At 38.6% G+C, this 15,307-nt stretch overlaps 1 protein-coding gene across 9 annotated transcripts in view; it reads left to right on the top strand.

The window, feature by feature from the left end:
* The first annotated feature begins 411 nt into the window (after window positions 1–411).
* The window catches only part of CELF2 (CUGBP Elav-like family member 2), a 392,630-nt gene continuing 377,734 nt past the window's right edge, over window positions 412–15,307 (top strand). For 6 of the 9 annotated variants that reach the window (XM_036759904.1, XM_036759903.1, XM_036759901.1 and 3 more), the window contains exon 1: window positions 14,845–15,076. In XM_036759904.1, coding sequence (XP_036615799.1) covers window positions 15,003–15,076 — 74 coding nt within the window. In that variant the 5' untranslated portion in view covers window positions 14,845–15,002. Of the gene's footprint in view, window positions 468–14,798; window positions 15,077–15,307 lie in introns of those variants that run through there. The other 3 variants (XM_036759896.1, XM_036759905.1, XM_036759906.1) reach the window with 3 other exon arrangements.

The raw sequence follows: 15,307 nt of genomic DNA, 5'->3' as shown, positions 1-15,307 counted from the left end.
CCTCTCAGTCCCCCATTTTTAGGTGGTAATTAGAAATACTAATGGCAGCCAGGCAAGAGTGAATGCAAACAAGACCCCTATAGGCAGCACAGTGCATTAATGTAAAAATATGCCCAGACAACATAACTTGTCAGAGAGGATTATTTCTACTTAGTGAATCTGCAGGGGCCCCTTTGCTCCACCATTCAGCATTTGACTAAGATTGGGGGTGGGAAAAGAGAAGTGGGGGAGGGAAGAAGGGAAAGAGAGAGAGAGGGAGGGAGAGGGAGAGAGAGAGAGAGAGGGGGGGGGGGAGAGAGAGAGAGAGAGAGAGAGAGAGAGAGAGAGCGAGCGCATTAGTGAACAGCTACTGTGGCATTGATGTTTGAGCGCACTTCTGAACTGGCTTTTGTTGAGAGTATCGGTGTAGAAAGCATGCGCTGTCCCAAATCCGCTGTTACTATGAGAAATGAGGAGCTGCTTTTAAGGTATGTTGTCATCTCCTTTGTTTTTAATGTATGCTTTCCAGTTGCCAGGGCTGGCTGTGACAATAACTATTCTCTGAATCAAATTGCTTCTCTGTTGAGAGAGAGAGAGAGAGAGAGAGAGAGAGAGAGAGAGAGAGAGAGAGAGAGAGATTGAAAGAAAGAGAGGGAGAAAAGGGATTGCATATTTGTACTAGTTACCTTTTGAAAGCTTATCATGTATTGACTCACTGCTACATGTGAAGGGTAGACAACTAATTTAAAGAGCAGAATTTGGCTCTTCATTTATCTTTCCTTTTGTAATCTTTCTTTTTCATTATTATGCACTGTGCTTGGAATAATCGTGGCAAAAAGGAACTAAGATGACTCCATATTAGACTTGTGTTCTAAATATCACTTTAATTAGAATTTAGCCGACCTAAGGTAGTCCTTTGTGCTACCAGTTGAGTGCTTTTCTTGTTTGCCAAAATATGTACCTGTGTTTGAGGACTAGTCTACATGCATGATGTCCTCAGTCCCCCTATATTGAAAGCAAATATACATCCTTGCATGTCACCTACACTACGATTCCATCATATTCTACGAATGAGCTACCACTAACCTTTTTTGGGGGTAGAGGGAATTATGTGAAAATTGGCATCCTGCTTTGAAAAATGTAGTCTTTTCTTTATTTGCTAGCAGACATTGTAGCACTGAATACATCTTTGGGTCTGACAATGGGACGGGTTGAACAATGGAGCTGTCAAACTAGCTTAATGCATGTCTGGAGCTGTTGTTTTTTTTTTTCCTCAACACTCTTTTTATCTTCTATAATCTTGTTTGTATAGACTATGCAGAATGAAGAGCTTTTAGTATTGCTTGTTTATGGTTGTGGGTTTAAAAAATTTAATATCCACTGTTCATAGAGCTTTTTGCATTTTGTAGCTATGTCGGTTGGATTAAGTTAGAGATTTATTGCTATCCTCTCTGTTAACTAGAGAAAGAAAACTTATTGATTGAGAAGCTTGTAATACCATTATCAATCTGGCAAATACCTTGTTGTCAGGCATGTCTTTACAATATTTAATGCCTGGTAATTTCCAGTTTTCCTGTTTTGTAGACTTAAGGCACTTACAATGTAGACAAAGTTAAGAGGGGTTCTTTTTTAAATTAAATGAATTATTATTTCTCATCCTCAATCCATTTTTGTAATCCAGGAAAGAGTACGATTAGAAAACCAAGGACAAATGGTGGAAATTTTGCCCACATATTTTTTATCATAAATTACAATTTTAAAATAACTGTGATAATAATTATTGAGTTATAGGTCTCTATGTGAAAATATTGAAGCTTTTGTTTCTGATTCTTAATTTGTTCTTATGCCCTCATAAAGTATAGCCTTATGGAAAGAAAAATTGTTTTTTTTTTCCAAGCTTTCCAAAATTGTGTTTTGAAAGACAAGTGCTTGTCTCTACTGTGGGATAGTGAAATTTTAGAAAGAGAAAATAGAAAAATCTGCTTCTAACTTTTAAAATGAAAAAAAAAACACTTTGTTTCTTTTCTGAGCATATAATTGATGGTATTAATATATTAAATAACAAGGAATTTGCTTAATGATGGACATAATCATCAAAGAGATAGTTATTTTCTCTAGTATGCATGTTTTGCTGAAAGATATGCACAAAAAGCAATAAAAAGGTCAATGGATTTTAGAGTGATTTTCCACCACATTTTTTTTAAAACAAGAGAGATATTAATAGACAAAATCAAAATCTTTTAGTTGGAAGTAACATTTCCTAGTTATATACCTTGTTAGTTTATTTTATCAGTAGTCAAGATGGAATTAGGGACAGAATTCAATATGTCTGAAAATATGTGTATTTGTGAAACAATATCTTTCAAGAGTTTGGACATAAATTGTTATAGTTTAGATTTGGGAGGATATGAAATATGTTTTAACGTTATTATTAAACCATCAGTACAAACGTGACTGGTATTTAGCATGAGCGATTCAGATCTAGAGTGCTTTTCTTAAGACAAGAAGCTTCTGACGATATTTTTGGAAACATTTACTGGCCCTCAGAGAAAAGATAAGATGATGCTTCTTTCTCTAAAGCTGAGATGTGATACATTTTTGAAGTTACTCATCTTGTACAAAGTGGATTCTAGAATTTGCAATTATCTTGGTCTTTTACTTCCAATCTAATGTGAACTGTTCGCTCCAGTGGGTGCAGTAGCAATTGCTTTCAGGAGGAGCTCAAAACAGGAAACTGGTGAAACCTTTCTCAGCTTCTCCAGCTCATCCAGCTTAGAATTTGGGAGAATCCAGATCCAGAAACCAAGCTGAAAGTAGTGAATTCGTGTTTTCTCCGTGACTTGAGGAGATGTTAAACAGTGAGAAAGCAGTCTTAACCAATAGTTTCCTCCATTCCCCAGGTGCTCATTAATATTGTATTTGTGTTAAGAAATAACTTTGAAACATACATGCTAGCTCCTTAGTCATGTTAAATTGCAGGTGCTTCCCTAATAACCAATTCATTTCTTTAAGTCTTGGGTGACTCCTGTTAGGTCAGAGTCTCTTCTGCTGTTTATACACATAGAAATTGAAATCCACCTTCCTAGATTCAGTAAGTTACCCTTTGCTTTAATTGAAAGAGCAGTTCACTGCTAGGAATTTGGTGAACTCTATATCCATTTCCCTAAGTGTACCAAGATAGCTAGTCTATTTCTTGCAATAATTCTCAACTGTGTAATTCACCCCTCCCCCAACCTTGCCAAGTGACCAGGAGATGCCAAAATAAAGCACAGTTTTAAATACAAAACTATACAAAGTTCAGATTTACAGAGGAGAAACAATTGAAATTTCACATGGATAAACTGTCATTTTGAAACAGACCGCAAAGATCATACCCAGAATATCCTCCCAAATGAGCTTTGAGACATGTCCCCATGTTTTTAATCAACCACAAAGTACAATCTCTAACCCCAAGGTATTAATATTCTCTTTGTTAAAGTAGAATAAAAACTGAAGTGTTCCTGTTACCACGTTTAAGTATATAAGATTGCAAACTATACCTTTGGGGCTGAAAAAACAAAAGAGCACATTCAATTAATATTCATATCTAGAACTTTTATAGCAAGTGCAGATTGTGCTTGAATACTTAGGAAGTCATTCAAGGAGTGAATCAATACTAATTATTGTAATCAGGAGGGTTAATTAGCAGAAGATGTGGCTGATGGAAAGTTCATTGCTTACAGCCCTGGAAACACCTATGTTGATGAAATCTAAAGGGAAGATGCCAAGGAAAGAGCTTCATATGAAAAGAAGATGGGTTTTCACTTGGCATTAAAGGAGCCATGCCTTGATTTTCGCATGGGATGGATGTCGAGGAAATTAGAAACAACCAACTGAGTTGCTTGTAAAGCGATTTCTGTGGAAGTCATTAATGGAGTTCAGGGGCCTTCTTTGCCTCCTCTGCGGCTCTGCAGCATCTATTTGTACCTCCTCCCTCTCTCTCTCTCTCTCTCTCACTGTCATATGTTAATCTGTTCAAGTCTTTTCAGTTTCAGTCTTATTTATGAATCATCCTTATTAGCCTCTTTCATTTTTATAATCTGAGTACTTTCTGAAGGTTGCAGGGATTTTTGGGGGGGGGAGTCCTTTGTTTTCTCTTATACAAATTTCTCTCTCTCTCCATCTATCTATTTCTCCCCCTCTCCCTCTTTCCCTCTTGCTCTCTCCCTTTACCCCTACTGCTGCTGGATTTGAAAGCTTCTTTTAACTAGTAGAGACTCTTATTTTTTAGGAGAGATGCAACCATACTTCATTCAAAGGACAGGGTTTGGAGAGGATTAACAATTTGTGGAATTTCAGTTAGCTGACATTGGGAAGAGGGTGTCTGGGAAAGGAAAACATTCGTGAGGTTCAAATGATGTGACCAATTAAGAATTAAAATGAAGTGTTCTAGAGCTTAAACACCTCTACATTTTACATGCCAGAAATCTCCAGAGAGTAATCCCAGGAAAACTGCAAACCTAAATTTAAATGAATGTGTGTGTATGTGTTCCTCCCCCACCATGCGTGCCCATTTCCATTCTTCTGAACATTATCATTCAAATTATTCCCTAGATTATGATTCAGGTACAGTGTCACAAATACTACTGGTTAAGTGTTGTTTTTAGATGAGGTAAATTCTGTTTCTAAACATATCATTCCTGCTTCCTGTAATGTCATTAGGGATTATCAGGTACAGGTGTTATTTATCTTTGCCACAGCTTTCCCATGACTCTTTTACTGCTTTCCCACACGTTTACTTGTATGTCAGCCCTATCAGAGGTAACTGAAAAATGTCAACTATTGGGAAAGGATGACACCAAGCCCAGGATGACATACGTTACTAGGGCAGTATGAGCTTCAGCCACCATAGCCCATTCCAACTTGACCTGTTCTATGATTGGCTGCCTGAGAAAATGATGAATCACTGGAGTTTATGAAACAGGACTTACCAGCCATACCCACAGAGGAAATAAAAACTTAAATTTTCTTGTCATGGGAAAGAAGAGCTTATTTAAAACAAAAAAACATAATATAACTTATAACTCTGCTATATGCACAAGTTTGTAGGAATCCTCTCTCCTCTCTCTCTCTTTCTCTCTGTCTCTCTCTGCCCCCTCTGTCTCTCTCAATTGTTGGTCTCTAGCTATCCTCTAAACTGACCAGTTACACTATAGTTGAGCCTTGTATAGGAATTCATCAAATGTTTCCCACCCCCACTGTAGAACTATCTCACGAATACCAGTGTTAAAATGTCCTAGCATGTAACTTTGTCTTTCTATTTGGCTCTCAGGTTTCTAGGTCTTCTTTTTGCCTCTCTATTCACCAGTTCCCCTCCACAAACAAAATGGTTCAGAGACCATCAATGGGTATGGTTACTCATCTTCTTGCTGGACAGCATGTATTCGTAAGGAGGTGGATGATCCTATCTTATTCCAATTCTGAAATACTGTGATTCTCTTTTAGGTAGGAGAGAGCAGTCTCAGGTGCCAATAATTAGGGTGCTTTCATTTTTTAACTATCAGGACTATCTTCCATGCCCCCCTTCTAAAACATTACTAAAAGGAATATTTCCAGAAGATAATTGTCAGCTGCTCATCCCACCCTGAGATTCCCTGATGGCTTTATAAGTGGAATTAGGGGGTGGTTAGTGGGGAAGGGGAAACCCTGGTGCCAGAATAACAATAGAAGCATCATTTCATTTCTTACTGTAACTTTTAGCTTTTATAAAAGCTTTGTGTGTGTGTGTGGTTTTTTTTGTTTTACTCATCATGAACTTTTGGCCCTTCGATATCTGACATATTGTTAAATTATCTACATATTTTCTTGCCTGAGGTTCCTGTCCTATGTGTCAAGTGTTGATAGCAAAAATGCTGGCCTTAGAATGTCTGAGTTTGAATCTTGCCTCTACCCTTGGAAAGTCCCTTATCCTCTCTAAGCCTCAATTTCCTCATGTGTTTAAAAAAAAGATAGTAGCAACCATCTCACAACGATAGTGTGATTATCAAGTGAGATCAGGTATATAAAGTATTTTGTAAACCTTAAAACTCTATTGAAATGTTTGCTATTAATAACAGTATTGCCACTTGCCTGAATTTCCCAATCCATTATCATTGTACCCATTAACAGGAGTCAGTAAAAGAACCATCCCTTCATGAGGGAGGCTGTAGAGTTTGACCTATACTTGGTCACTGGTTATTTCCTGTGAGTTTAGGCACACTTCCCCTCCTGAAGTAAATTCAGCTCCCCAAGGTGCAGCCCTCTGTTCCTTCCAGCTCATCTCCTTGCCAAATTTGTGATCCGCGTAGAAGAATGAAGGATAAGAGAAAAAAATCCAATATGAAAGGAGAAATAACAGCCCTGTTACTATTAATAATTTCTCCTCTTTTCTCCATTTCAACTATTGAGGGTCCTAAGGACATAGAAGGGAAGAATTTTAAGCATACTCCTAGTATTTTCTTTTCTTGAATTGTTTTTAACCTCTGGAATAGGGAGAAGAACTGGAAAAATGGTAAATGTAGATAAATCTGAAGCATTCTTTGAATATAAATACGGAATAAAGTATTCTTTCCTAACTCTATGCTTCATATCTGTGGAGGAGAGCAGATAGACCACCAGTAGTTCATGCTGTGATGATCAGCCAAGCACGTATGGAATATTATGTGCCCAGAATAAAAACTGTAAGAGACACAAGAAAAATATTAGACATAGTTTCTTACCTTCATGGGGTTTATAGTCCTGTGGAAGAGGGGCAGGGGTATGGGGGAGACATGATTAATAAAGCACAAAATGGGATTTAATGTGGTAAGTCATGTGGTATAGGCAATAAATAAATTGTAAGTCAGACAAAGTTGAGTTCTATGGAGACCACATGACTATAGGAAAGGCTGCATGGAAGAAGTGAGATTTGAGACAGGCCATGTTGGGTGAAGTGGAAAAGAAGAGGGAAGGAGTGATGGTCATGCATATAGCTAAATTAATAATATAAAAATGATAACTAGCATTTACATAGCTCTTTAAGGTTTGGAAAGCACTTTACAAATGTTATCTCATTTGTTCCTCACCACAATCCTGTGAGGTAAGTGCTATTGCTATTATTTTCACTTTAAAAAGATGAGGAAACTGAGGCACAGAGAAAAAGCTGGGTGGCACAGTGGGTAAGAGTCCTGAACTTGAGTCAGAAAGATGAGTTCAAATCCCACCAAGTACATTTACTGGCTGTGTGACCCTGGGCAAACCTTAACCTCTCTCAGCCTCAGTTTCCATCTCTGCAAAATTGTGAATAAAACAGGAAGTACCTCACAGGGTTGTTGTGATCAAATGAGATAACATATATATGGCACAAGTGCCATGTAAATATTCTTTACTATTACATTTGCCCATGGTCACACAGCTAGTAAATATGTGAGGTAGGATTTGAACCCAGGTCTTCCTGATTCCAATTCCTGCACCCACTGTGCTGTCTAGCTACCCCAAATAAAAGAATACTGCCTTAGATCTAAATCTAAGAAGCAGATATATGACATATTGAATATTTCTCTGGGAGACCTCCTGATACTGTATGACCCTGAGCATCAGTTAGCCTCAGTTTCTTCATTTGTAAAATGATAAGATAGCCTCTAAGTTCTCTTCTGTCTTTAAATCTATAAGCTTATAGTGTAATGCTTTTCTTTACAAAAATCCAAAGCCAACTTACATTTATGACCCCTTCTAATAACAGCACATTCCTATAATGTAAAGAGGGGAAAATATTACTTTATATGTAGAAGAATTAAGGCACATAATGGTTCAGTTTGCCAAGACCACATCCTCTGTAGCAGAGGTCACCCAGGAACCAAAATCCCTAGATATTTCACCAGGAAAACATGATTCATGTATCTATGCTAGAATTTTTGTGTGAACATCCAACCTTCTGATAAATAATTCCTATAGCCTCCCTTGGAACATTTGAGGGAAAGGGGAACAGGAAAACCAATGGTTCTTTCTTATGGACTCTGGAGATTTATTATCAAGAAACAGTTTAAAATAAAAAACCAAGTAAAATTTTCAAATCTTTTTAAATAATCTTAAAAATAATCTTTGAAAAAAATCTTTTCAAAATCTTAAATGGGTCATATTTGAACCATGACCATGGGGGAAAAAATAGATATCTCATGCTCCAAAACTTAAGTCACTTTCAAACCATATTGCCATTTTAATAGATTAGTTATAGAACTGGTAGAGTAATAAGGTTAAAACATAGTAGTCGTTATCCAAAGATGATAGCCATTCACTCATTCATTCATTCATTCATTTAGATTTCCCTACTAAGAAGTGATAGTCACTCATTTGGTAAAGGAACTAGCTGATTCGTCAGAAAGTTAAATCATTATTTTCCAGGGCCATCCAGCAGGAACTCTGACAGAATGAAATGGAGAACCCAACAGGCTTGGTTCTCAGGTCTCATGATGTTTTCATTCTATTTTAAAGTAACAGTCTTATCCAGCTCTTGTCTCCAGCCTCCATATTAGGTGTACTCCTCACATAATGGACAAAAGCTCTTCTATGGAGATTAGTTATCGTTGCGGGTAAAGTAGACTCATGTGTTTTAATTTACTGAAACCCAAAGCTTGTGCTGTGCCTAATCCTCACTCGTCATCAAGATATATTTGTTTGAAAAGGGGAGACCCAGACAAATGGAGCTGAAGTACCTCCCGAGACAGGCTCATAAGATGGGATTGTGATTCATGCCAAGACCACAGTCACAGAACACCCTACCAGAAGGCTCAAAACGCTTTCATTTCTTTCTCTTTCTCCCCCCACCTGTTGCTGCTTTCATTGAGGCCCAGAGTAATGCCTACTGCTATCTCCCTTCCAGTTGCAGCTGTTCAGCTAGCTGTTGGTTCTATTTCTTAAGGCAGTAATTCATTCTCTTCTTTTATCACATGTTCCAGTAACTTAAATGTGAAACTAGGGAGAAAACTTTTCTTTGAGCCAGGGGAAGGGGGAGGGAAATTGCACAGAAGTAGAAGGGCGAGGTTGGGATAGGAACTGCAATAGACTGCAAACCTTTCTCTGATGAGGATAGAGTAAGGCAGGAATCTATTTTCTCAGTTACAAGTCTGTATAAACCAGTAGAGTTTATTCCCATAGATAAGACTAGCACCAGAGTATGTAATCTGGGAGAATTTTTAAAATGCAGGTATCTTCAAGGGTGTCACCAAAGACATTCATCATTCTGCAAATATTTATTGATGCCTCCAATATACGGTCAAATCACTGTTTTCTCTGTCTACCTTTCCTACTCTTGCCCTTCCTAATTTTTACATGCTATTACTCACTTTCATTTCACACAGTACTTGATTCTACCTCCCTTAGCATATCCCCTGGCAGTGTCTGAAAAGGACTTGCAGTGCCCAGTGAATAGAGCAGCTGTTCCTGGTTCAGAAATCAGTCTCAGCCAAAGCAAAGCCGAACTTGATTTCTCTTCCAGATAAGCAACGACTGCTCCATTCACTTTGCCCTTACCTACCTCTTTATAACACATGCACACACACACACACATTTATACTAACATTCACACATACATACAACCCCTCCATAATAGAGCTTTTGGCATTGTTCAATACTTGGAGCTCCCTGTTGAGAAACAAAGAAGAAAAAAGCGGGGGGGGGAGGGGGGATGGGGGAAAGGAGAAAGGAAGGCAGAGAAGAAATATATAAAGAAAAGAATGGACAAAAGCAAAGGGAAAATAAAGAAACAGTGAAGGAAAGAGAAGATGCTTGCTAGTTGCATAGGGAAGATTTTCAATGTTCCTATTTTCTCTGTTGGGAGAAGTGATTATAAAAATCTCAGTTACACCTGAATTTCAGAGTGCAAAAGTGTGAGTGTAGTTTGTATATGTTAGTGTATATGTTCCTTGTATATGTCTATGTATGTGTATATATGTGTATGTTATTTATGTATGTGAGTATTTGGATATGTGTACAACAAAGCAACATCTTCACTTTGAGAGAGCCTTCTAAATGTAGATAAATTCACAGTTGGATATTTGCTGTGAATAAAAGATGATTCAGGAAAAAAAAATTATAACAAAGTCCGCAGCAGTTGTTTTAAAGCAGATATGTCTATTTTAAATGTATTTTAAAATGTAAAGTGAGATTTTAATAGCATGTTCATGTTTCCACAGAATCTTAATTTTAAAACTTATTTTTATGAAACAGGTGGTATAACCTTAATAGAACTTAATAAGGATAGCCTTTCATTAGTTTTCAAAATAAAAAAAACGGGTGGAAAGTTTTCACTTACTGCTGTCAATTTTTAAAAAATCAGACTATACTTTTATAAAACCAAGAAAAGATACATTCACACTGTATCACTTATGGATCTGTTTTATTTTTTTTAAAGCACATGAAAAACACCACAGTTTATTTTTGCAAGTCGCTAATGAAGCTGGAATGGGCTAAGAACAAACACATGGCCACAAAGTCAGATAGTCTCTCAGGTACTTAAAATTCATGTGGATTTCAAATTTATTGGCTGGAAATGATAGGAAATTCCCATTTAGGTCCCATTTTTCTGGCTCCAAATTGCTCTAAGCACATTGGTGGGTTGTTGTTGTTTTTAACCACAACAGTTATGTTAATAAAATTTGAATCTGAAAATGTGATAGGGGAAAGCTGTTTTGGATTCTGGCTTGACATGGAGAGCCAGAAGTGCAGGTAAAACCTTTCAAAGAAGGATACAATCATTGTAGAGAATTTTCCATGACTTTATGTAGCTGTGTTGCCAATCTGGTAATGCCTTTTAAAGAATTTCTAATTAATGTTTCTAGTTTAGTGGTAACAGAATAAATATTTGTGGTGGAACGCACTGTGTTCTTGGCAGGAGGAGGGAATCAGGTGTCCCATAACTTTCTTTACTGTTTCAAATCTTGTGTGTGTGAGACATATTAGACTCTAGTATCAAAATAAAATAATGTACCTTCCTTTAATAGGATTGTTCCACTGGAAGTCTGTGCCTGACTGCTAGCTCATTGATAAAGTGGGAGGGAGCCCTTTAATAGAAACAGTACTTCATCTAACATACTATACAGCATTTCTTTAAAAAAAAAAAAAGGTTTTTAATTGAATGTCCTTGCTTTGAGGCCGGCGATAATCTGGGTCTCAAACAGTGCTCATTGGCCTGAGTTCAGTATAGGATGGAGGATAGGGAAGGTGGGCATGGAACACTGTGCATTTACTTGCCTGGGAAGGGTTGCTATGAAATGAGGTCATTCAGAAACTTCCCCCTTGAAGTGCTTCCAATTCTTACATTGCCTTTTGTTTGGGAAATGAATAGCAAGTTGATTAAAAAAAGGGGGGGGGGGCGGTGAGACAATTAAGGAAGGAAGGGGGATGGGATGACAGAAGAGCTTCAGGGTTTAGTTCCTGGGACTAAAACTGAAGGGTCCCAGAAAAAAAAAAGTGAAGGCTCTTTCTGGACTCTGGGCCATCCAATTCCTCACAGTTATATCTGCCATGATGTCAGCATGTAGGTCGTGCAGATGGGAAAGGCCAGTTGAGAGGCTCACTCCTGTGGGTGCTGTTTTAACTTCACCAGAATGCTAAATAGCTCCATGGAATCTGAAGGCTTCGGCAGCAAGCCCAGTGGGGCTAACCATCAACTAAACCCAACTACCAAAACATGATACCAGATGACTCAGTCCAGCACGTCAAAGGGGGTTACATTTCTTTGCATCTTTTAACTCTACCTTCTGTCTTTTAAGCTTTCCTTGAGGAAAAGAGGACTATTTGGAGGGTGGTATTTTCTTTAAGCTTAAGAACTTTTAAAAGTTCAGTTTTTAAAACTGCAGCTGTGCATGGGCTGAGATCATGGAAACATAATAGATATTTGAAATAGGAGCTTAGATCAGAAGACTGCTGTTAGCCCTAAAATGTGTTGCTTGTCTCCCGCCCCCACCCCTACATGTAGACCTATGCCTCTGTTTCATCATTCATGTATTTGTAGCTTCACTTATTCAAACTCTGCTGTACCCTATAAGCTTTCCTTGGTTCATATCTCTGTATCCTTTATAGAGTGAGTTTCCTTTTGTATCTGACCCTGGTCCTTCTTCTAACTTTAAATGGGAAAAGAAAATGTGCTTTGAAAAGTATGTTACACTGTAGTTGTTAAATAAAGCAGTAACCTATGCACTCATAATGCTTTCTCTATGACCTACTTACATACAACTTCACCCTCCTTATAGTATGATTAAAAGCTGCTTTGAATCCACTATTCCCTCAAGGGATTTGAGGCTAGAATTTAACAAACTGCTGAGAAGGCTTAAGTCACTAAGAGGGCTTCCCTACAGCTTCTTCCAGCTAATTCACACGCAATTAAAAGGAAAATAAATATTTCAAAAGACTGTACATGTTAATGAATAATGTTCCACCTTATAGAATAGGGGGCTTAACCATATACAGTATTGAGCTTTGTTTTAGAAGTTGATTTTTCTGCATGGTTTTAAAAAAAGAGGTTTCCTTTGGGGGATATTTTGGAGGGTCAGTTTGGTTTGGCCATATGGAGAGAGATTTACCATTTATGATGTATATTATTCATTTATTCCTTATTTTAAGTCTCTTGCACTCCTAAATAATACATGCATAACTGAAGGTCAAGGATTGTCTCTGTCAGTCCAACCAACCTCTTCTGTAGAATAATGAAAAAAAAAAACCCACCAAAAACAACAAAACCCTCATATATTCCTGGGCAGCAGGACTAAGTGGGCTTGTGGATAGTGTCTAGCAACAGAGGGGAACTGGGCTCTATTGATATAAGAATCAGTTTCATTCAGTGCTTTTCTCAGTTCTCTATGAATGTAAAAATAGTATCTCAGCAACAGAGAAAATTTTTTAAAACTAAGGTAAATCCAACTCTGGCTAGAATTCACTATTATGGAGGTAAAGTCAAAAGTCATATGTCACTTCAGCTGAAGGAAATCAGGCCAGCTTCTTGGAAGGATGAACTGAACTAAATCTTCCAAGGTCCATTGCCTTATAGTAGTCAGGGTACCATATCTGGATAAAACTGATGTGTAAATGTCTGCTTTACCACTTAACCAGCGAAAATGGTAGGTACTCTTCTTGTAGGCTTGTGTAATGCAAATATGAATAAAAATGTTTCTTTCAGTGGTGGCCTGCTCTGAATATAACATTAGAAAGGACTTTGGTAGAAGAGAATTATCTTTTCCCCCCACATTGTGACTTCTAATATCTTTAACTACATGTTACTTAATTGGTTAACCCTCTGGTTCCTGTGACTATGCTTTCATTTATTTGACAGAATAAAATATCCCATCTCCTGGAGCCCAACATTTTGTAGGGCTTTGCTTGACACTTAGTAGCTGTGTGTCCATAAACAGGTCACTTATTTCCTGTAGCCTCAGTTTCCTCATCTGCAAGAGAAGGATCATAATACTACCTATGGTTGTTGTGAGGAAAATGCTTTGTTAACCTTAAAGCTCCATACAAGTGAGAGAAATGACTGTCATTATCACTATCATTATGTCAATTTAATGTCTGTTCTATGATGGATAAGAAGTTTGAAAGAAAACCAGATGGATTTGCAAAAGAGGCCTTGCAAGGCTATCCTGTGTACTAACAGCAATGAAGTGAAAAAAGGTACCCGAACATGGGAAACATGGGGATTGTAAACTTCTAGACTACTTTGATGGTGTGAGTTTTAAAGTGTGAAATACACCGAAGCAGAAAGCACATCATTTTGTGAACTGTTCAGTTGTTTCAAGAATCAATTTGTTTGAACAAAACTGTATTAGAAACCAACATTAGCAGAGAAGAGTATAAAATATTTATTTTTCCAACACACCTTCAAACCACCTTCTAAAGACCCTCTTACCTTCTATCTAATACTGTTGGAGATTTTTGCCCCTTTCCCCAATTCCATTAAACTTAATCATTCCTCATATTTAAATAGACATTTTAGCTGAATAGCTGCTACATCTGAGAACTTAGCATAAATCATCCTGTTGGATTGTTGTGTGTCTAATAGTAGGAATTTATAAATTAATGATTTATCACCCGTAGGAAAAGATAAAGTGTGTTTTTTCTGTCTTCTCATACTTAAAACTACTTACTTTATCCAGAATTTCAACATAATGCAAAAAGAATTGTTTTTGTATAGTATTAGATTTTTTTCCTCCTCCTTCTTTCCCCTTTATATATTGAACCAAGTTCCTAAATGTAATCTTTGATTATTTAGGCAAGGTATAATTTACCGGATATATTTTCCTAGTTAAATCACTAAGTCTAGGTAAGTTATTCCTAGAAAGGTCACTCGATGGCAATTCTGCCACATAAAGCAGCCTACTTAAAGCTCTTCATCTTTCTTTTCATCGTTAGGACTTGCCGGGGTTTTTGCTTTTTTAAACTTTGTAATGAAATTGACCTTGGCAACATAGTCACACCACTCCATGCTATCAGGTCTGGTTATAAAGCTTTTATTGTCGGTCGAATGGCAACTGGAAGATTTTTTAGAGAACTCATTTGCATTTCCAGATATTGTTGGAACTGCAAAAGTATTTGTTGCAGTATTGCTTCTCCCCAGCAAGCCCTTTCTTGCCCGCTGTTCTTCTTCATGGTAGGATCTTCGCTCCTTCCCCCTCCCGCTTCCATTTCAGAGGGTCGTTGTGGGGCGGGGAGGTGGGGAGAGCACCACCTTAGGCGGAATTGCAGGGGTTAAGCTGTAGCTGCAGTGGGAGCGTAGCCCCGCCCCTTCTTTCAGCACCTGGTGCTCTATAGACAGTTGCCTCAGCAGTAGATTTCAGAGGGGATTGGAGGAAAAACAAGAGAGGGGGAGAGAATGTGACAACTGCCGCTTTGGGTTGCTGCCTTGGGGGGTGGGGGGAGGCCTCCCGCACCTGTCCCTGCCTGTCTCTCAGCCAGCCCAGTCGCTGAATCAGACCCAGCCCGGAGCAGGCATCCCTCATCTGCCAGACCCGGGAGCGAGCGGTTGCCCCGTAAAGAACATGACTTCTTCCTTCAAGCTGGATTTCCTCCCGGAGATGATGGTTGATAGCCGCTTGCTAGTTTCCGAGAGAATGTAAGTGGAGCCCTGGCCGCCCCTGCCCGATGCAGCAGCATCTTCGGAGCGAGCTCTGGTGCCCGTGAGGGGGCAGAGCGTGGGGGGCTGGAGGGAGGGCGGCGGCGATGGGGAGCGTTCCGAGGACACCTTGGGCCATTTAAACAAAGCTCGCTGCTGCTGCCGCCTCCGCCGCCGCTGCTGCCGCCGCCGCCGCTACTGCTGCTGCTATTGCTGCCGCCTCTGCTGCTG

Source organism: Trichosurus vulpecula, chromosome 5 (genome assembly GCF_011100635.1).
Source record: "Trichosurus vulpecula isolate mTriVul1 chromosome 5, mTriVul1.pri, whole genome shotgun sequence".
Taxonomy (NCBI): Eukaryota; Metazoa; Chordata; class Mammalia; order Diprotodontia; family Phalangeridae; genus Trichosurus; species Trichosurus vulpecula.
The sequence above is the reverse complement of the archived record's forward strand: the minus strand, read 5'-3'. Positions and strand labels throughout refer to the sequence as shown.